At 39.3% G+C, this 24,281-nt stretch overlaps 1 protein-coding gene and 1 long non-coding RNA gene across 4 annotated transcripts in view; both read left to right on the top strand.

Annotated features, from left to right (window-relative positions):
* The window catches only part of LOC117260087 (apolipoprotein(a)-like), a 195,025-nt gene that overhangs the window by 100,142 nt on the left and 70,602 nt on the right, over positions 1-24,281 (top strand). For all 3 annotated transcript variants that reach the window (XM_078167073.1, XM_078167070.1, XM_078167071.1), the window contains exons 12-14: positions 414-576; positions 694-818; positions 5,558-5,720. In XM_078167073.1, the coding sequence (XP_078023199.1) occupies positions 414-576; positions 694-818; positions 5,558-5,720 (451 nt within the window). The remainder of the gene's footprint in view (positions 1-413; positions 577-693; positions 819-5,557; positions 5,721-24,281) is intronic.
* On the top strand, positions 15,474-18,991 carry LOC144462742 (uncharacterized). The gene is made up of 3 exons (XR_013490959.1): positions 15,474-15,880; positions 16,983-17,084; positions 17,163-18,991. It is a non-coding gene; the product is annotated as an uncharacterized LOC144462742 (long non-coding RNA).

Raw genomic sequence — 24,281 nt, 5'->3', positions numbered from 1 at the left:
GTTTAATCACTTCCTGCTGCAGGACCATCAAAATGACAGACTGACTTTGCATCGCAACCCGAGGAAGAAAAGAATACACCATATCATTATTTGACAAAAATAAATCATTAAACATAGTACATCATTTCAGTTATAGCACAGAGGTGCTGTATCTGCAGCTTACAAATATTTAACACAACACACCTACTCACTAATACATTCAATAATTATTTTGTGTGTGTGTGTGTGTGTGTGTGTGTGTGTGTGTGCGTGTGTGTGTATTTACATGCATAAAAATGGTTACAGCAGCTATTTAGTAATTATTATTTTCACAGTCAGTTTCATTTTGTAATTTGACATTATTTAAAGCACCATTACTTAACTTGTATTTTCTTTGAGTTCTATAACCAATTCATCTCATCTTCTGTGCTCAGCATCCGAACCTCCCACCGTCATCCCAGATCAGACCTGTGTCACCGGTAAAGGTGAAGCATACCGAGGCACCACTGCTGTAACTGAATCTGGCAAAACATGCCAGAGCTGGTCGGCTCAGACGCCACACCAACATAGCCACACACCAGACAACTATCCTGACAAGTAAGAGCTACTGTAACTAAGACATTTTGTTTGTTTCTAAAAGGGGGACCTATGGCATGTTGTCTTTATTGTTTAGTTTGCCCGTTTTTATCATCATTACTGTCTGTTGTTTGTCAGAGGCCTGGTTAACAACTACTGTCGTAACCCTGATGATGAGAAGAAACCCTGGTGTTACACTACTGACCCTGACAGCCGCTGGGAGTACTGCAGTGTGCAGAGCTGTGAGGATGCAGCCCGACCAGGTATAACAGTACTCAATGATGATGAGTTTTTTAGCCAGTAACGATAACATTAATGACAGTGGAGATGATGGTAGATTAGAGACCACACTGTTGAATAAAGACAAGTGCAGTGCTTGTTCAAAATACACCTGTTTGGAACAGGCCGACTGCTTGGCCTGTGGTATTGGTGCTTGCAGCTTTCATGTGAAGGACTCATACAAGCATCGTCACACTCAACACTGCGCTAGCTTGGATTCTGAGCAACACACCTGGGCTCCAAACAGCTGGAGATTTATTATGATGTTGACATATGAAAAATGTTGAATAATGTTGCTATTCTTATTCATTGTACCCTGAAATAACTTACAAAAAGCCCCCAAAGAGCTTTAAAAAAATAGCTAAAAAAAATCATTTGGCTAAAAGCCAATTTTAGAGATGATCTCCTTCTCATAAAACTTGACTGCTTGAATCACCTCTCAGAAATCAAGTTAAATGCCTGACAGTGTAGGATTGGAACAGGACTGGGGTGAACTCATCCTTTAAAAAATCCATTCTCCATCTTAAGATATAAACAAATTAGATCAAATAGACATTCCATTCAGTTTCATTGGGTCATTGTATGAATATCAAAGACCTCAACAGCATTATTGTACGCCTGTTTGACTGAGTCCATGTTATGTTTACGTATGTAGATGTATTAATGCACCCATTTGTGGTTTGACATAATCCAGATCAGAGGATTTTTTTTTTTTTCACTTGAGAGTAAAAATGTAAAAATGTGTCTTGGCTGCACAGGTGCAGAATTATGAGGAAATGTAACCACTAAAGGCATTTACAAGCAATAAGAACTATAGAAAATATGTACATGCACATTTTGAGTAAAGGTGTGAGTTAAGTGCCTCGTGATGTTTAACCACTTCCTGTTGCAGGACCATCAAAATGACAGACTGAATTTGCATCGCAGCCGGAGGAAGAAAAGAATACACCATATCAATTTTTGACAAAAATAAATCATTAAACATAGTACATCATTTCAGTTATAGCACAGAGGTGCTGTATCTGCAGCTTACAAATATTTAACACAACACACCTACTCACTAATACATTCAATAATTATTTTGTGTGTGTGTGTGTGTGTTTACATGCATAAAACTGGTTACAGCAGCTATTTAGTAATTATTATTTTCACAGTCAGTTTCATTTTGTAATTTGACATTATTTAAAGCACCACTACTTAACTTGTATTTTCTTTGAGTTCTATAACCAATTCATCTCATCTTCTGAATTCCGTCAGACAGGCTACCAACAAGAGTTTTGATAAGGATCTGTCTGTTGCCCCAGCCTACTCTGCTGTGTTTGAGCACTTTGAGTTGGTTTCTCTGCCCCCCCTCACTGACATTGTGAAATCTTTGAAGCCTACTAACTGTCCTTTGGATGTTGTTCCTGCCAAAATGTTAAAAAGTGCTTTTAATACTGTTGGGCCTGGTCTTTTGGTATTTGTGAACACCTGCCTTAGTTTAGGAGCCATCCCAGCTGCCTTTAAACACACTGTGGTTAGGCCCCTTCTAAAAAAACCTCATCTTGACTCCTCGGTGTTATCAAATTTTAGACCTGTTTCTCATATGCCCTTTCTCTCTAAAGTTTTAGAGAAAGCTGTTTTTGTACAGTTACGGTCCTTTCTGGAAAACAACTCTGTTTTTGAAAAATTCCAATCTGGGTTCACTGAGTCTGCCTTGTTAAAGGTGCACAATGATATTGTACTGTCTGTTGATGCCAAGTGCCCTGTTGTCTTAGTTCTGCTAGATCTCACAGCAGCCTTTGATACAGTGGACCATACAGTCCTCCTGTCACGCCTGAATCACTATGTTTGCTTTCGCGGCACTGTATTTAAGTGGTTTACGTCTTATTTGTCCAATAGAACCTTCTCTGTAATGATTGGTGATTCCTGCTCCTCCAGTGCCTCTCTCTCATGTGGGGTCCCGCAAGGTTCTATTCTTGGCCCTATTCTTTTTTCGTTATATATATAACCACTTGGGTCTATTATAACCAGGCACAACCTTTCTTTTCATTGTTAAGCAGATGATCTGCAAATCTATCTGCCATTGAAGCCTAGAGGTACTGATGCACAAAGTTCCCTACTTAACTGTATTGCCGACATCAAGCAGTGGTTGGCCCAAAACTTTCTGCATTTAAATGAAGACAAAACAGAGTGCATTGTGTCTGGGGGTACTGTGACGACTGGCTTTGGCGCTTTGTCTTCATCGTTCAGTCCTACTGTCAGAAATCTGGGAGTGATGTTTGACAGTTATTTGAAATTTGATAAACAAATTGACAATGTTGTAAAGACAAGCTTTTATCAGTTACGTCTCCTGGCCAAAGTAAAATCATTCTTGAGCCGTCACGACCTGGAGAGAGCTATCCATGCTCTAATTAGCTCCAGACTAGATTACTGCAATGCACTGTATGTTGGCATCTCCCAGTCTTCTCTTAGCCGCCTTCAACTTGTTCAAAATGCAGCTGCCCGTCTGTTAACTAGCACTAGTAGACGAGAGCACATTACCCTAGTCCTCTATTCTCTCCATTGGCTTCCTGTCCATTTTAGAGTTGATTTTAAACTTTTAATGTTTGTTTTTAAAGCTCTCAATGGCCTTGCCCCATTCTATTTATCTGAGATTTTAACTGTTTGTGAGCATGGCAGGGCTTTGAGGTCATCCAACCAACTTTTGTTGGAAGTGCCCAGGTCTAAGTATAAACACTGGGGTGACCAAGCCTTTTCAGTTGCTGCACCCAGGCTCTGGAATAAGCTCCCCTGCGACATGCGTGCTATCTCTGACCTGGGCCTCTTTAAATCAATACTTAAAACTTATTTATTCAGGATGGCCTTTAATACCCAGTAGTGTGGCAATACTTTTATTCTTTTATTCTTTTTATTCTTTTATTCTGTGTTTTAATTGTATGTTATATTCTGTAAAGCACTTTGGTTCACCTGTGGGTTGTTGTAAAGGGCTATATAAATAAAGTACATTTACATTTACATTTACATTTACATTCTGTGCTCAGCATCCGAACTTCCCACCGTCATCCCAGATCAGACCTGTGTCACCAGTAAAGGTGAAGCATACCGAGGCACCACTGCTGTAACTGAATCTGGCAAAACATGCCAGAGCTGGTCGGCTCAGACACCACACCGACATAGCCGCACACCAGACAACTATCCCGGAAAGTAAGAGCTACTGTAACTGAGAAATTTTGTTTTTCATAAAAGAGGGACCTATGGCATGTTGCCTTTATTGTTTGCTTTGCCTGTGTTGATCATCATTACTGTCTGTTGTTTGTCAGAGGCCTGGTTAACAACTACTGTCGTAACCCTGGCAATGAGAGGAGACCATGGTGTTACACTACTGACCCTAACAGCCGCTGGGAGTACTGCAGTGTGCCACGCTGTGAGGATGCAGCCCGACCAGGTATAACAGTACTCAATGATGATGAGTTTTTTAGCCAGTAACGATAACATTAATGACAGTGGAGATGATGGTAGATTAGAGACCACACTGTTGAATAAAGACAAGTGCAGTGCTTGTTCAAAATACACCTGTTTGGAACAGGCCGACTGCTTGGCCTGTGGTATTGGTGCTTGCAGCTTTCAGGTGAAGGACTCATACAAGCATCGTCACACTCAACACTGCGCTAGCTTGGGTTCTGAGCAACACACCTGGGCTCCAAACAGCTGGAGATTTATTATGATGTTGACATATGAAAAATGTTGAATAATGTTGCTATTCTTATTCATTGTACCCTGAAATAACTTACAAAAAGCCCCCAAAGAGCTTTAAAAAAATAGCTAAAAAAATCATTTGGCTAAAAGCCAATTTTAGAGATGATCTCCTTCTCATAAAACTTGACTGCCTGAATCACCTCTAAGAAGTCAAGTTAAATGCCTGACAGTGTAGGATTGGAACAGGACTGGGGTGAACTCATTCTTTAAAAAATCCATTCCCCGTCTTAAGATATAAACAAATTAGATCAAATAGACATTCCATTCAGTTTCATTGGGTCATTGTATGAATATCAAAGACCTCAACAGCTTTATTGTACGCCTATTTGACTGAGTCCATGTTATGTTTACGTATGTAGATGTATTAATGCACCCATTTGTGGTTTGACATAATCCAGATCAGAGGATTTTTTTTTTTTTCACTTGAGAGTAAAAATGTTAAAATGTGTCTTGGCTGCACAGGTGCAGAATTATGAGGAAATGTAACCACTAAAGGCATTTACAAGCAATAAGAACTATAGAAAATATGTACATGCACATTTTGAGTAAAGGAGTGAGTTAAGTCCCTCGTGATGTTTAATCACTTCCTGCTGCAGGACCATCAAAATGACAGACTGACTTTGCATCGCAACCCGAGGAAGAAAAGAATACACCATATCATTATTTGACAAAAATAAATCATTAAACGTAGTACATCATTTCAGTTATAGCACAGAGGTGCTGTATCTGCAGCTTACAAATATTTAACACAACACACCTACTCACTAATACATTCAATAATTATTTTGTGTGTGTGTGTGTGTGTGTGTGTGTGTGTGTGCGTGTGTGTGTATTTACATGCATAAAAATGGTTACAGCAGCTATTTAGTAATTATTATTTTCACAGTCAGTTTCATTTTGTAATTTGACATTATTTAAAGCACCATTACTTAACTTGTATTTTCTTTGAGTTCTATAACCAATTCATCTCATCTTCTGTGCTCAGCATCCGAACCTCCCACCGTCATCCCAGATCAGACCTGTGTCACCGGTAAAGGTGAAGCATACCGAGGCACCACTGCTGTAACTGAATCTGGCAAAACATGCCAGAGCTGGTCGGCTCAGACGCCACACCAACATAGCCGCACACCAGACAACTATCCTGACAAGTAAGAGCTACTGTAACTAAGACATTTTGTTTGTTTCTAAAAGGGGGACCTATGGCATGTTGTCTTTATTGTTTAGTTTGCCCGTTTTTATCATCATTACTGTCTGTTGTTTGTCAGAGGCCTGGTTAACAACTACTGTCGTAACCCTGATGATGAGAAGAAACCCTGGTGTTACACTACTGACCCTGACAGCCGCTGGGAGTACTGCAGTGTGCAGAGCTGTGAGGATGCAGCCCGACCAGGTATAACAGTACTCAATGATGATGAGTTTTTTAGCCAGTAACGATAACATTAATGACAGTGGAGATGATGGTAGATTAGAGACCACACTGTTGAATAAAGACAAGTGCAGTGCTTGTTCAAAATACACCTGTTTGGAACAGGCCGACTGCTTGGCCTGTGGTATTGGTGCTTGCAGCTTTCATGTGAAGGACTCATACAAGCATCGTCACACTCAACACTGCGCTAGCTTGGATTCTGAGCAACACACCTGGGCTCCAAACAGCTGGAGATTTATTATGATGTTGACATATGAAAAATGTTGAATAATGTTGCTATTCTTATTCATTGTACCCTGAAATAACTTACAAAAAGCCCCCAAAGAGCTTTAAAAAATAGCTAAAAAAAATCATTTGGCTAAAAGCCAATTTTAGAGATGATCTCCTTCTCATAAAACTTGACTGCTTGAATCACCTCTCAGAAATCAAGTTAAATGCCTGACAGTGTAGGATTGGAACAGGACTGGGGTGAACTCATCCTTTAAAAAATCCATTCTCCATCTTAAGATATAAACAAATTAGATCAAATAGACATTCCATTCAGTTTCATTGGGTCATTGTATGAATATCAAAGACCTCAACAGCTTTATTGTACGCCTATTTGACTGAGTCCATGTTATGTTTACGTATGTAGATGTATTAATGCACCCATTTGTGGTTTGACATAATCCGGATCAGAGGATTTTTTTTTTTTCACTTGAGAGTAAAAATGTTAAAATGTGTCTTGGCTGCACAGGTGCAGAATTATGAGGAAATGTAACCACTAAAGGCATTTACAAGCAATAAGAACTATAGAAAATATGTACATGCACATTTTGAGTAAAGGTGTGAGTTAAGTGCCTCGTGATGTTTAATCACTTCCTGTTGCAGGACCATCAAAATGACAGACTGACTTTGCATCGCAACCCGAGGAAGAAAAGAATACACCATAATCATTATTTGACAAAAATAAATCATTAAACGTAGTACATCATTTCAGTTATAGCACAGAGGTGCTGTATCTGCAGCTTACAAATATTTAACACAACACACCTACTCACTAATACATTCAATAATTATTTTGTGTGTGTGTGTGTGTGTTTACATGCATAAAACTGGTTACAGCAGCTATTTAGTAATTATTATTTTCACAGTCAGTTTCATTTTGTAATTTGACATTATTTAAAGCACCACTACTTAACTTGTATTTTCTTTGAGTTCTATAACCAATTCATCTCATCTTCTGAATTCCGTCAGACAGGCTACCAACAAGAGTTTTGATAAGGATCTGTCTGTTGCCCCAGCCTACTCTGCTGTGTTTGAGCACTTTGAGTTGGTTTCTCTGCCCCCCCTCACTGACATTGTGAAATCTTTGAAGCCTACTAACTGTCCTTTGGATGTTGTTCCTGCCAAAATGTTAAAAAGTGCTTTTAATACTGTTGGGCCTGGTCTTTTGGTATTTGTGAACACCTGCCTTAGTTTAGGAGCCGTCCCAGCTGCCTTTAAACACACTGTGGTTAGGCCCCTTCTAAAAAAACCTCATCTTGACTCCTCGGTGTTATCAAATTTTAGACCTGTTTCTCATATGCCCTTTCTCTCTAAAGTTTTAGAGAAAGCTGTTTTTGTACAGTTACGGTCCTTTCTGGAAAACAACTCTGTTTTTGAAAAATTCCAATCTGGGTTCAGGTCTCGTCATAGCACTGAGTCTGCCTTGTTAAAGGTGCACAATGATATTGTACTGTCTGTTGATGCCAAGTGCTCTGTTGTCTTAGTTCTGCTAGATCTCACAGCAGCCTTTGATACAGTGGACCATACAGTCCTCCTGTCACGCCTGAATCACTATGTTTGCTTTCGCGGCACTGTATTTAAGTGGTTTACGTCTTATTTGTCCAATAGAACCTTCTCTGTAATGATTGGTGATTCCTGCTCCTCCAGTGCCTCTCTCTCATGTGGGGTCCCACAAGGTTCTATTCTTGGCCCTATTCTTTTTTCGTTATATATGTAACCACTTGGGTCTATTATAACCAGGCACAACCTTTCTTTTCATTGTTAAGCAGATGATCTGCAAATCTATCTGCCATTGAAGCCTAGAGGTACTGATGCACAAAGTTCCCTACTTAACTGTTTTGCCGACATCAAGCAGTGGTTGGCCCAAAACTTTCTGCATTTAAATGAAGACAAAACAGAGTGCATTGTGTTTGGGGGTACTGTGACGACTGGCTTTGGTGCCTTGTCTTCATTGTTCAGTCCTACTGTCAGAAATCTGGGAGTGATGTTTGACAGTTATTTGAAATTTGATAAACAAATTGATAATATTGTAAAGACAAGCTTTTATCAGTTACGTCTCCTGGCCAAAGTAAAATCATTCTTGAGCCGTCACGACCTGGAGAGAGCTATCCATGCTCTAATTAGCTCCAGACTAGATTACTGCAATGCACTGTATGTTGGCATCTCCCAGTCTTCTCTTAGCCGCCTTCAACTTGTTCAAAATGCAGCTGCCCGTCTGTTAACTAGCACTAGTAGACGAGAGCACATTACCCTAGTCCTCTATTCTCTCCATTGGCTTCCTGTCCATTTTAGAGTTGATTTTAAACTTTTAATGTTTGTTTTTAAAGCTCTCAATGGCCTTGCCCCATTCTATTTATCTGAGATTTTAACTGTTCGTGAGCATGGCAGGGCTTTGAGGTCATCCAACCAACTTTTGTTGGAAGTGCCCAGGTCTAAGTATAAACACTGGGGTGACCGAGCCTTTTCAGTTGCTGCACCCAGGCTCTGGAATAAGCTCCCCTGCGACATGCGTGCTATCTCTGACCTGGGCCTCTTTAAATCAATACTTAAAACTTATTTATTCAGGATGGCCTTTAATACCCAGTAGCGTGGCAATACTTTTATTCTTTTATTCTTTTTATTCTTTTATTCTGTGTTTTAATTGTATGTTATATTCTGTAAAGCACTTTGGTTCACCTGTGGGTTGTTGTAAAGGGCTATATAAATAAAGTACATTTACATTTACATTTACATTCTGTGCTCAGCATCCGAACTTCCCACCGTCATCCCAGATCAGACCTGTGTCACCAGTAAAGGTGAAGCATACCGAGGCACCACTGCTGTAACTGAATCTGGCGAAACATGCCAGAGCTGGTCAGCTCAGACACCACACCAACATAGCCGCACACCAGACAACTATCCCGGAAAGTAAGAGCTACTGTAACTGAGAAATTTTGTTTTTCATGAAAGAGGGACCTATGGCATGTTGCCTTTATTGTTTGCTTTGCCTGTGTTGATCATCATTACTGTCTGTTGTTTGTCAGAGGCCTGGTTAACAACTACTGTCGTAACCCTGGCAATGAGAGGAGACCCTGGTGTTACACTACTGACCCTAACAGCCGCTGGGAGTACTGCAGTGTGCCACGCTGTGAGGATGCCGCCCGACCAGGTATAACAGTACTCAATGATGATGAGTTTTTTAGCCAGTAACGATAACATTAATGACAGTGGAGATGATGGTAGATTAGAGACCACACTGTTGAATAAAGACAAGTGCAGTGCTTGTTCAAAATACACCTGTTTGGAACAGGCCGACTGCTTGGCCTGTGGTATTGGTGCTTGCAGCTTTCAGGTGAAGGACCCATACAAGCATCGTCACACTCAACACTGCGCTAGCTTGGGTTCTGAGCAACACACCTGGGCTCCAAACAGCTGGAGATTTATTATGTCAACATCATAATAAATCTCCAGCTGTTTGGAGCCCAGGTGTGTTCTGAGCAACACACCTGGGCTCCAAACAGCTGGAGATTTATTATGATGTTGACATATGAAAAATGTTGAATAATGTTGCTATTCTTATTCATTATACCCTGAAATAACTTACAAAAAGCCCCCAAAGAGCTTTCAAAAATAGCTAAAAAAAATCATTTGGCTAAAAGCCAATTTTAGAGATGATCTCCTTCTCATAAAACTTGACTGCTTGAATCACCTCTCAGAAATCAAGTTAAATGCCTGACAGTGTAGGATTGGAACAGGACTGGGGTGAACTCATCCTTTAAAAAATCCATTCTCCGTCTTAAGATATAAACAAATTAGATCAAATAGACATTCCATTCAGTTTCATTGGGTCATTGTATGAATATCAAAGACCTCAACAGCTTTATTGTACGCCTGTTTGACTGAGTCCATGCCGTGGTCCTGCCAGATGCCTCCTGCTGCTGCTGCCATCATTAGTAATTAGTCATACTTCTACTGTAATAATACACATATGATTATTATCACACATGTATACTGCCAGATACTAATATATACTTTCAACATATTGTACCACAGTAGTCAGAACTATAACTATAATATTATTACTTTCATTAATGTTGTTGTCAGCTACTGTCATTACCGTCTGTCCTGCATCTCTCTCTCTCTCTCTCTCTCTCTCTCTCTCTCTCTCTCTTTTTCTGTCTCATTGTGTCATACGGATTACTGTTAATTTATTATGCTGATCTGTTCTGTACGACATCTATTGCACATCTGTCCGTCCTGGAAGAGGGATCCCTCCTCAGTTGCTCTTCCTGAGGTTTCTACCGTTTTTTTTCCCCGTTAAAGGGGTTATTTTTTGGGGAGTTTTTCCTTATCCGCTGTGAGGGTCCAAAGGACAGAGGGATGTTGTATGTTGTAAAGCCCTGTGAGGCAAATTGTGATTTGTGATATTGGGCTTTATAAATAAAATTGATTGATTGATTGATTGATTATGTTTATGTATGTAGATGTATTAATGCACCCATTTGTGGTTTGACATTACCCGGATCAGAGGATTTTTTTTTCACTTGAGAGTAAAAATGTTAAAATGTGTCTTGGCTGCACAGGTGCAGAATTATGAGGAAATGTAACCACTAAAGGCATTTACAAGCAATAAGAACTATAGAAAATATGTACAAGCACATTTTGAGTAAAGGTGTGAGTTAAGTCCCTCGTCATGTTTAACCACTTCCTGTTGCAGGACCATCAAAATGACAGACTGACTTTGCATCGCAACCCGAGGAAGAAAAGAATACACCATATCATTATTTGACAAAAATAAATCATTAAACGTAGTACATCATTTCAGTTATAGCACAGAGGTGCTGTATCTGCAGCTTACAAATATTTAACACAGCACACCTACTCACTAATACATTCAATAATTATTTTGTGTGTGTGTGTGTGTGTGTGTGTATTTACATGCATAAAAATGGTTACAGCAGCTATTTAGTAATTATTATTTTCACAGTCAGTTTCATTTTGTAATTTGACATTATTTAAAGCACCACTACTTAACTTGTATTTTCTTTGAGTTCTATAACCAATTCATCTCATCTTCTGTGCTCAGCATCCGAACTTCCCACCGTCATCCCAGATCAGACCTGTGTCACCAGTAAAGGTGAAGCATACCGAGGCACCGCTGCTGTAACTGAATCTGGCAAAACATGCCAGAGTTGGTCAGCTCAGACACCACACCGACATAGCCGCACACCAGACAGCTATCCCGGAAAGTAAGAGCTACTGTAACTGAGAAATTTTGTTTTTCATAAAAGAGGGACCTATGGCATGTTGCCTTTATTGTTTGCTTTGCCTGTGTTGATCATCATTACTGTCTGTTGTTTGTCAGAGGCCTGGTTAACAACTACTGTCGTAACCCTGGCAATGAGAGGAGACCCTGGTGTTACACTACTGACTCTAACAGCCGCTGGGAGTACTGCAGTGTGCCACGCTGTGAGGATGCCGCCCGACCAGGTATAACAGTACTCAATGATGATGAGTTTTTTAGCCAGTAACGATAACATTAATGACAGTGGAGATGATGGTAGATTAGAGACCACACTGTTGAATAAAGACAAGTGCAGTGCTTGTTCAAAATACACCTGTTTGGAACAGGCCGACTGCTTGGCCTGTGGTATTGGTGCTTGCAGCTTTCAGGTGAAGGACTCATACAAGCATCGTCACACTCAACACTGTGCTAGCTTGGGTTCTGAGCAACCCCATAGGAAAAATGTATTGCTCATCTGTGGTTCAATCTCATCTCTTGAGATCAATTTGAGCTTCTCATAATCGTATCATTCTGTGATCATTTGTTTCTGAGTTTCTTCTCCTAAGGGTCCCTTAGGAGCAAGAGATAAGCTAAAAGAGACATCACTAAGACAAAGGAGGTTGAGTTGAGATAACCATTTGAGCAATACTTGAGAAGTGGGATAGAGGAGATCTCATAATTGTCTGCCCCTGATCTCAATTATGTCTTGGTTATTTTGAAGGAGAATTAAGGAGAATAACATGAGATGAATCTGAGACTTTTATGAGTCAAATCTGAGAAGTATGAGCCCTAAAAGAGATCTTATCATTGTGTGTCCAATGTCTTTTCCATGTCTTAATTATTTCTCTTAAATGTCTTACTGAAGCTATATACGAGAATGATATCTGAGCCATAATTGAGAAATACGAGAACAAATTGAGAATGCAATTTAAAGATTAATTATCTTTAGTAATTAGAATAAACTGTAAAAACAATACTCAACATTGCAAAGTTTAACACTTTTATTTTGGTTACACTATTGGTATTTGGGCAGCAGCATTGACACTTTTTTAAATTAAATTAAACATTAAAAAAACAATAAACAATACAAAAATATAAAATGTAAATAAGATACAAAAATAAAAGAAAATTAAATACAAAAATAAAAATAAATTAAATACAAAAATAAAAATTTAGTCGTCATCTACTCACCCCCATTGCTGTTAAGAAGTCAGGTGTAGTGTTTTAATCCTCAAAACCTAAAACTCAAAAAAGAAAAAAAAAGAAAAAGATTTTGACGGTAATCACAGACAAAACCGAATAAAAGTATTCCCAATAAACCTTCAAAATCCTCCAAGCAGCGGGATGCAGAATTATGTTTTTTGGGGATACTTTTATTCGGTTTTGTCCGTGGTTACCGTAGAAATCTGTTGTTTGGAAAAAACTCACCCCCTTCTCAGCAAGGGGGTGAGTAGATGATGACTGAATTTTCATTTTTGGTGAACTGTTCTTTTAAGTAAAACAGAAATACATTTACAAAATTCAAAACCTCAGAGTCAACTTGGCAGGTACTGTCTTAACACCTCTGGTCCATGAAAATGAAAAAGAAAAAGAAAAAAGAAAGGGTGAGAGAGAAAGCACATGTCCACGTGTCCACATACTGTAGGCTATAGCAGTGGCCTACTCCTTAGAACTTGCTCTGGCCCTACATTTGTTGACAAAGGCTTTCTTGAGCTTGGACTCCTCGATTTGTTCCCAACCAGGTAGAGTAGCACATCTCAGGACATAAGCTGTAAGAAAAGAGCATTAAAATCTGGCATGAGTAATATGACAAAAACTTACCACATAGACCATACACAACTGCACTTCAGGTTAAAAGGACATAACACCGTGAGACGTCCATTTCAGTTCAAAGAATTACAAATCAACAAGTTAGTTTTTTGGGCCAATCATAAACATACATGTAAACAACAATCTGTTATCCTTAAAGGTGCTGTAAGTGATACTGGATAAAACTTCATTTCTGGTGTTAAACTTCTATTCTGATAGTAATCATTGCTACACTGTCCTGATTGGATATAATCAGTATCCCCACTATCCTGGCCTAAAAACACACAGAGCCTAATTTTGAGAAAACTTACTCAGGATTTCGTCGACTTTTTTACGGTCAAGGACCCGCTTTCCTTCCTTTCCTGAGGGGTTGTTACCAGGGCGACCAAAGGGGACTGCATTTTGACACTCCTCAACAGTGAAGAAATGATCAAAAAGTGCATGAAACAGACGCATGCAATGTGGTTTTGATGCGTGATTCATTCAACACGCCGCTCCCAGGAAAGAGCTCCTGCTGGCCCGATGGTGAAGATAGGCTGTCACGATGTCTCTCTCCAATGAGGTCGCAATGAGTCATTCTGACCTGGCCTGGACCTGAAAGGGAGAAATAGTACCAACAATACAAGAGTGAGAAAATACCAAGCTACTCTTTATAATGGTTAAACAGCTTTAATGGCAGGCAAGTTCATTTTTGAACATATTAAAAACATGCCTACACGACCTCGCATAGGCCTTCTTCAGGGCAAATAGAAAAAGATACAACACCACAAAAAAAAAGTATACATATATATATATATATATATATATATATATATATATACATATATATGCAGTGAGTAGAAGTCGCTAAAAGACGGCGAGAGCTATGAGTGCTTGAGTAGAACTAGTGTAAGTTTAAATTAGGGAACATCTGTAGATTTTGGCATCTTCATTGTGTTATAGGCCTATCACTGCTGCACTAAAATTTTTTTATTAAAATATTTATATAGTTGAGGAAAAAGGAGTGAAAATGGATTTTACTGTACTGTACTAGTTGAGATTAATTTGAGCACCTTTAGCCCATTTATACACTTTACCTTATCATCATTAAAATATCATAATTAATATAATGAATTGTTGTGCTGTTAAATTATGTTCATACTATAATTTAACATGTTAAGTGTTATTTCTAATTTGCGAACGATATCAAGGATTATGTGCAATAAATAAGCTTAGATTATTTTGAACGCGCTTATCAAACACCACGGCAAGCCACAACGCCACGCGCCAACCCTCACCGCTCTGCCCACCACCACAAGTAAATTCTCAACCTAGGGGAAGACCTCATTTAGACCATAATGTTATGATTATTACCCCACCCCCACCCCCCACCCCCACAGTATTACCTCAATACTTACCAGATTGCTCATTTGGGGGAGGGGAGCTCTGCAGGTCCTTTATTTTCTGGGTGGGAACAAGTACCCTCCTTTTTGCTGGTATTTTCTTTTTGCCCATCCTGTTAATGAAAAAATAAATTTTGGATCATTAAGTATAATATAAATAGACACTATTTTAACCTAATTCACTTCATATCATTGGGGGCAAGAGTTGTATCAAAATGAGCAAAAATCAAATCAAATTATTTTCCTAATTGAATGTTAGTTTAGTTTCATAACCTGTAAAACCACCAAGATTAAATAATTTTAAAACCATGAACCCTAGCGTCCCAGAAAAGAGCAGATCATTCCACTAATTTCCAGGGGGACTGCCAATGGAAATTAGCCTTTTGGCTACAATTGGGTGCATTTACATTTTATTTTTAAAATGTTCATTAATGTACATTGTCCCTCTACAACAAATAAAGGTAAATGAAATGAAATGCAAGCTCACAACATGCCGACTCATAACATGATGTGTTGTGAACTTGTAGATCTGCTATTTCATCAGAGATATTTAGTGTAGAGCAAAAATAGGAGGGGTGCCTATAGAGCCATTGGGGGACTCAACCAAGTCAAGTTTAAATTGAATCAAATCATTACTAACATTACTTGTTGGACAGACGCCATTAACGTTAGCTTACCTAATTCCACCTTCCAACGGACCACTCCTAGCTTACCTAATTCCACCTTCCAACGGACCACTCCGTCGTCACAACAGTTAAATATTTCACCTTATGTCAAAAAAATTTCTTTATTCAACTCTTCACAATGTTACGTAGTTGACCACCTAATACAGAATATTACAATTCTTACCTCTCCAAGTCTCAGCGTGGCTGGGGCAAAACTTGCAGCAGCAGCAGCAGCAGCAGCAGCAGCGGTCAAAGGTCACGTCTGTCTCTTATCTTCCCACAGCTGCAACATTCAAGAATGCCGAATGGTCCAATGAAATTGTGTCTTTTTTGAACGTGATGACATCATTGTGCGTGGCACGAGATTTGTCCAATGACATTCTGTCGTCCTGAAAACATGAGTTGTCATTGCACGCATGCTCATTTTGGGGGGCGGAACTGACTTGTTCACGTTTGGAAGAAGCAGCACAGCGTCTCTGAAGAATAACGACTAAAAGTAAGTAATAGCGTAAATTGTTTTTGTTTTGCGAATGAACGGACTCTGTTAACACACATGAGGTAGGATTCTTTCAACTACAGTAACGTCACCGCGTTACGAAACATAGAGATATAAATGCCGCATTCAACGGCACACACCTAGCTATGATACCTAGCTACACCTAGCTAATACATATATGTCTACTGAGACAGAACGTCTATTCTTTATTAAAATAATTACAACTCGCTATATCTGTGGTTACGAATCTCATAGACTTCAGACTCTTCAGAAAGGTCAAAACATTCGGAAATAACGTTACACGTGCGTCTCAAAGAATAATTGTGAAATTGTTTGGCACAAAACACACATCTTTGTAACCACATAGAAACTCTAGTATTCATTCAGTGGTGATAAATTAAATTTAAGCACCTAAGCCTAGCTGTATTTGTTCTTGATAATGTATATTTCATGCTGCTACATAGTTAATTATTAGATTATTTAGGTAGATTATACATTATGATATTTTTATGAGTTAGTAATACAAATGAGCTGACATTGCATTTACATTAAAGTGATAAAATTGATCATTAATGATCAATACTTTTGCTACTTTAAGAATATGATGCTAATAATTATTTTGTAATTTGACGTAAGATTTTGAAATTGTGGTACTTAACAGTGCAGTAGCCTAGTATTAATAAAACAGCTCTATATTATTTCTGATACCAGTCATTGCTATAATTGTTAAATGACCATGGTCTCCCTGTTTTCCCCTGCTCTTTAGTAAACAGAAAATGCATTTTCAGGTCAGGATATCAATTTTATCCAATTAGGAGAGAGAATTCATGCAGGATAAAGAATAAACAAGTGAAACTGGAAGTGATAAGATAAGATAGAGAAACTATCTATTCCAGAGGGAAATCAAAATGGTACAAAGAAATGAACAGACAAAATTGGAAGTGGAACAATATTGTTAAAAAATGTATATCTGTTTACTAAAGAGCTGTTTAGATGGGGAAACCCCTATTACTGAACAAACACTTGATGATTCATCATAGAGTTTTACTTTTACAAAAAGTTCCACTGTATATTCCAGCAACTTGTGTCTGTATTTATATAGTATTGGAGTGTCAAAATGACCAGAGGAAAACCTGGAAAACAATGGAGAAGGACTGGTAATAAAGAAGACCCAAATAAACGACCTAGAAGGACTGCACAACTGGTGAGTAGCCTGGCATAGCCGTGTTGCAGCAAACTTGCAGTAGATATGATATTTAATACCTTATTTTCCTCCCTGCAGTCATCCCTCCCTGCAGCCACCAATGTTCATGTGGAGACTGATCAGCAATATTTAGGTAAGTTATGAAATGTGTGTGTGTGTGTGTGTGTGTGCGTGTGTGTGTGTGTGTGTGTGTGTGTGTGTTTTATGTTCAAAAGTCCTCTTCTCTGCTGTCTGACCTGTTTTAGCCACACCCAGTCCCAAGTGCAGAGGAGAGAGATATCCTGAACACAATTAGTTCTGATTGAGAATCACAGGCCCTGTACATAGATAGATTGATAGATTGATAGATAGAATGCAGTCCACAGTTGGTCAAACCAAGCATGGCAATATTGCTTTCTCTTATCCTGATTACAATAGCATGTGTGAAGAATGAAACGTGAAATGTGAGTTATCTCAGCATGTATAATTAATGTTCTTTGAACCTTTCACCTTTAAGTTAAGGCTGTTAATAACATATGGCCATGATCCTTTCATATAGGTCACCGTGTGGCTGCAGCCTCATGTTTGTTTGCTCCTGTGGCATTCTACTCATTATTGGCATTGTCTGTCACTGTCAGCCTGTATCATATATATATCCTTCCAAACCCTGTCCAGCTACTCATTCACCTGAGGTCCCACAACTTCTCATTGTTATGTGTGTGTTGTGTTGTGAAGAGTTACATTCAACACTGTGGATTACTGTTATCACAAACACAGAAAGAGATGTAAACATAAACTGCTACAATGTGATCAAGATGTGGGGAAAAAAGAATATGAATCCCATTAGCTGTATTTGTATAATGTGTTCCATTGCACTTCACGCAAAACACGTCCAACCTCCGGATGTCCATGCATGATGTACCACACTCACTCTAGAACATGAAGCCTCTCACCACCTGCCAGGTACACACACCCTCTGTCTGTCTATCTGTCTGTCTGTCTAATGATGTACAGTATATTTTGTCACTGAGCAGATCCTGCTAAAATATGACAACATCATTTGAGTGTAAGAAAGTGATATACAGGCTGAGACGATATAGGTTTTGCGTTGTGACAAGATGTTTTTTTACCCTTAATGATTTTTATTCTATTTTATTACCAGCACAAGGAAGCGTGGCACAAGAGAGTATTTCAACTGTTGACTCTATCGAAGACAATGAAGAACCATCTTCCAGATCAGCCTTCAGACATCCTCCTGATGGCCTAACAACTGAACTACATGGCAATGCTGAGTATGATCCATCTCAATCATTTGAGGAAGCTTTCCCTGATGTGGGGGATTGGACGTATGATGATGGACATATGTTCAGTGAGGGATTTGAAGAGGGTTTAAGTGAGGAGTGTGCAGAAGAGTCAAATTTCATCATGCAGAGAAACTACTGTGGAACTTTTGTTCTCAAATGGCTAATCTCTATGGTGAGCGGTACAAAACTGCGAACATACACCTTCTCGTGCACCTAGCAGACTGTGTCAGGGCCCCTGGTCCATTATGGACTCATTCATGTTTCCATTTTGAAGACAAGAATGGCTGTTTGTTAAGGCTCATACATGGCACTCAAAATATACCTATGCAGATGGTCCATGCAGTCAAACTTGTGCAGTCTACTCCTGTTATTTCACAAACCATAAAGCCAGCAAATGCCATAGCTTAATTTTACACACGGATGACTAAAGATGATAGTTTCTGTCAGGAAAACAATGATTTATCTAGGACTAAACTATATGGAGCATCTAGTGAACTTCAACTAGACACAGTTCACCTCTCTACATTGGAAATACATGCTGGTCACTGCATCAATTCTAAAACAGTAAGGATCTTTCACAGGGCACAAGTTAAGAGAAATTATCTCACATCAAAACACTAAAGAAAAACCTGCACCTTTGAATTCATAATTCAAAGGTGCAGGTTTTTCTTTGCTGCAAGATAGTGTAACAAATGGTACATGCAATCGTGTTGTTCCCCTAAGGAAAGAAGGGAGGGAGGAAGGAAGGAAAGGAGGGAGGGAGGAAGAAAGGAAAGAAGGGAGGGAGGAAAGAAGGAAGGAGGAAAGACAGGAGGAAGAAGGAAGGAAGGAAAGGAGGGAGGGAGGAAAGAACGAAGGAAGAAAGAAGGAAGGGAGGAAGCAAAGGAAGAAGGAAGGGAGGAAGGAAGGAAAGGAGGGAGGGAGGAAAGAAGGGAGGAGGAAAGAAGGAAGGAAGGAAAGCGGGGAGGAAAGAAGGAAGGAGGAAAGAAGGAAGGAAAGAAGGACGGAGAAAGGGAGGAAGGAAAGGAGGAGGGAAGGAAGGGAGTAAAGAAAGTAGGGAGGGAGAAAGGAAAAGTGGAAGGAAGGAGGGAGGGAGAAAGGAAAAGTGGAAGGAAGGAAGGAAGGAAGGAAGGAAGGAAGAGAGTCTTAAGTCCCAAAAAGGTGTCTTTTGAGCACATCATGGGTTAAGTTTTGGAACTTAAAATTGTAATTAATGAGTTATATGACTTGTGTAAGCAATCAACAAATTTTGTAAGTTGAACATTATGTAAATAAACCATATATCTCATAAATTATTTGCCTGAATTGATTACTTATTTTCTCAAATTTTGGCATGAGATAAACTGATATATGATTGAGGTATAATATTAAATCATGTATCATATTGAAACTCATTTGAGAGCTTGCACTACTCTCATTTTTCTTGTTGCTGAGACGCTAGAAAAGAGACAACTGTAAGAGAATCTGAGAACTCAAATAGTGAGCAGTGAGAGACAGAACCATGTATATTTCTCACAGAGACATAACTGAGATAGTGTGTTCAAGTAAGGATATCAAATTGAGACATAATTGAAAGCGGCACAGTATGTCTCATTTTTCTCTTAGCTGAGATCAGGAAAAGAGACAGCTGTGAGAGAATTTAAAGAACTCGCACAGTGCTCACTGTGAGACTTGTTTCTCAGGAGAGACATTTGAGAAGAATGAGAAAACCACTTTGGTCTCAATTAGTGCTCATTTATATCTAGGAGATGTAAATGTGATATAAAGGAGATCTCATCTTCAGTTTTGCTTTGCTATGGGACACACCTGGGCTCCAAACAGCTGGAGATTTATTATGATGTTGACATATGAAAAATGTTGAATAATGTTGTTATTCTTATTCATTGTACCCTGAAATAACTTACAAAAAGCCCCCAAATAGTTTTGAAAGATAGCTAAAAAAAAATCATTTGGCTAAAAGCCAATTTTAGAGATGATCTCCTTCTCATAAAACTTGACTGCTTGAATCACCTCTCAGAAATCAAGTTAAATGCCTGACAGTGTAGGATTGGAACAGGACTGGGGTGAACTCATCCTTTAAAAAATCCATTCTGCGTCTTAAGATATAAACAAATTAGATCAAATAGACATTCCATTCAGTTTCATTGGGTCATTGTATGAATATTAAAGACCTCAACAGCTCTATTGTACGCCTGTTTGACTGAGTCCATGTTATGTTTACGTATGTAGATGTATTAATGCACCCATTTGTGGTTTGACATAATCCAGATCAGAGGATTTTTTTTTTTCACTTGAGAGTCAAAATGTTAAAATGTGTCTTGGCTGCACAGGTACAGAATTATGAGGAAATGTAACCACTAAAGGCATTTACAAGCAATAAGAACTATAGAAAATATGTACATGCACATTTTGAATAAAGGTGTGAGTTAAGTGCCTCGTGATGTTTAACCACTTCCTGTTGCAGGACCATCAAAATGACAGACTGACTTTGCATCGCAACCCGAGGAAGAAAAGAATACACCATATCATTATTTGACAAAAATAAATCATTAAACGTAGTACATCATTTCAGTTATAGCACAGAGGTGCTGTATCTGCAGCTTACAAATATTTAACACAACACACCTACTCACTAATACATTCAATAATTATTTTGTGTGTGTGTGTGTGTGTGTGTGCGTGTGTGTGTATTTACATGCATAAAAATGGTTACAGCAGCTATTTAGTAATTATTATTTTCACAGTCAGTTTCATTTTGTAATTTGACATTATTTAAAGCACCACTACTTAACTTGTATTTTCTTTGAGTTCTATAACCAATTCATCTCATCTTCTGTGCTCATCATCCGAACCTCCCACCGTCATCCCAGATCTGACCTGTGTCACGGGTAAAGGTGAAGCATACCGAGGCACCACTGCTGTAACTGAATCTGGCAAAACATGCCAGAGCTGGTCGGCTCAGACGCCACACCAACACGACCGCACGCCAGACAACTATCCTGGAAAGTAAGAGCTACTGTAACTGAGAAATTTTGTTTTTCATAAAAGAGGGACCTATGGCATGTTGCCTTCATTTTTTGGTTTGCCTGTGTTTATCATTATTACTGTCTGTTGTTTGTCAGAGGCCTGGTTAACAACTACTGTCGTAACCCTGATGATGAGAGGAGACCCTGGTGTTACACTACTGACCCTAACAGCCGCTGGGAGTACTGCAGTGTACCACACTGTGAGGATGCAGCCGGACCAGGTATAACAGTAATCAGTGATGATGATTTCTCACCAGTTTACAATAACATTAATGATGGTGGTGATGATGGTAAATTAAAAGATCACACTCATAGACGAGTGCAGTGCTCAATCAAAACACAACTGTTCGTAGCGGGTCGACTGCTTGGCCTATGGTATTGTATTGGTTGCTGCATACACCAAAAATTTTAGGAACAATACTGGCTGTCACACGGAGGCACCAAAACTTTAGGGAATTTACTAGACTTTTTGTTTGGAATCTATTTGTCACACGGGGACACCCAAAATGTTGTGATCTAGGCACCAGTGCTATGTTTACATGGCACTGTTTGTTGTAAGTTAAGCCTTAACATGGGCCTGACCTCGTAATAGATCTCCAACTAAAGTATCAAATTGTCTATCTGAAGTAATTAATAATTATTATTAATAATTATCAATTATGTTTGATAATGTGACTTAATTTATATTAAATCACCTCGTGGGGCACCATTCCCGAAAAGGGAAACATGATAGCCAGTTACAGATATCAGTCTCATAAAGTTCACTAAACTATCAATTTGGAATTTTCAATAATAATTAAATTAATATTCAAAACCAAAATTAATACTAAACCCTGAAGGATTTTGGAGTTCTTGACATAGCAGAGGTTGATTATTCATTCACTCTTGTGCAACAACAAACAGACAGCAGGTATGATTCCAGAAATATATTTATTCATAAAGGAAGCAAAGCAAAACAAGACACACAAATTCTATCTAACTTACTATACAAGCGTGGTGTGTGTGTGTGTGTGTGTGTGTGTGTGTGTGTGTTTACTTGTGTGGACCAACCCCTGACAAACAACCTGTCTTGTGAGGACATTTTTCCTTGTGAGGACATGTTTCCTGGGCCACACAAGGAAAATGCTTAGATGAGCTCCTTTAGTCCCAATGAGTGATCTGTATAAGTTTCAGAAGAAGTCCTCATTGACATAGTAAAGTGAAAAGTGTGTGTCCATGTGCGTTCTCTTGGGCTCCCCCTACTGAACACACTCATGAACTGCAGGTGAAATTTGATACAGACGGTGAAGGAGCAATCCAATTTTCTGATTGGCTAATGCTGGGTACACATTACAGGATAATCAGGCTGATTTTTGTACCGATCTCCCCCTTACAATCAAAGACAGCAAAGGCCCAATTGTGTGATGTTTCCAAATGACATCGTGTCTGATTTTCCTGTGGTGTGGGGTGTGTTAAGAGTGATCGTGTCCAGTCCAATCTGCTCGGAAGGCCTCAGAAGGAGAGATCGTAAATAATGAACAAATATTTGTGACCAGAAATCCTGTAGCGAGTGGGGTGTTCCGAGAGGAGCCGAGCACGTACAGTGTGTAATGTCACGTGTACCGGACCAGCAGCCAATCAAGACGCGAGATGCAAAGTTTTTCCTCTTCTTCTTCCGTTACTTGCTGTTGGCAGCCGTTGGCAACTAGTGTAGGTACAGCCACCTAGCAGGCTGGGGTGGGAAATACACTTTAGTGTCGGCGGCAGTGTGTGTTGCACTTAACGTTTCATCCAAAACTTACCACAATAGAACGGACAAAGAGAAGAGTTGGACCGAAATTACTGCTGCAATGGATGTACCCGGTAAGTAATCGCTAACAGCTAGCTAACCACATTTAGCATCATCATAACAGTGGCTTCAGGATAGATTAGATCGTGCATGCGTCTTCACCTATGAATCAAAATCAAATTTATCAATCTAAATTATTCAACCCCTTCATGGTTGTGAGAAGGGTGAAGTGGTTCATTAAAAAATCCGTCCCATTCTGCTGAAGAATCGGTTAGTGTACGGTGTACTCCGTAGTTCATCTTGTTGCACACCATACACTATAAGATCAGAAGAGAGAGATCTTGTGCGATCTGTCTTTTGTTATGATCAAGTGTGCGGTCTCTAAATCTGTGAAGGTTTGAAAAATCCTGTAATGTGTGCCAGCCTGTAGGCTGAGAAATTTTGTGATTGGCTGTTTTAGTCATGTGAGAACATGACTGTGGGACTGTACAGGAACAAAATGAAGACCTGAGGCAGGCAGTACATTTAAACTGGAAAAACAGCAAATAGAGTATTTGTCGCATCTAACAATTTAATTATATTATAAATTATATTGAAATATTATATTAGAATAACAAACAATGAACAAACAAATAACATCAGTACTACTTATACAGGTACTGCTGCTTCCTCTATTAGTACAAGTAGTATGCATACTACTACAAATAATACTACTTCTACAAATAGTACACATAAGGCCTGTTTCCACTGAAGAAGTTCCTGGTACTATTTGGGGGGCAGGAACTTTACAGGAATGTCCTCTCACTTGGCCCTCTCAACCGCCGTGTCTCCACTGAGAGGGTGGAATAGGAGGAAGGTTCCCGTAAAGTTACCGGGCTCTGGATGTGACGTAATCGTTGCGCGACCATTTTGACCAGGGCGACGAGTTTTAAAAATGCCGGCTATTTTGTTGCTTTCTGTTGACCTCACATCCCACCTTGAGTATATCCAATCAGCACCAAGTAAACCCCAAGCCCCACCCAGGAGTTTTTCGGGGCCGTTCTGAGTACCTACTCCGAGGCAGGGACTTGATTAGCCCCTATAAAAGTTCCGGAACTCTGTCCTTCAGGGGTGGTTCCTG

Source organism: Epinephelus lanceolatus, chromosome 4 (genome assembly GCF_041903045.1).
Source record: "Epinephelus lanceolatus isolate andai-2023 chromosome 4, ASM4190304v1, whole genome shotgun sequence".
Taxonomy (NCBI): Eukaryota; Metazoa; Chordata; class Actinopteri; order Perciformes; family Serranidae; genus Epinephelus; species Epinephelus lanceolatus.
This window is presented reverse-complemented; position numbering and strand designations above follow the sequence as displayed.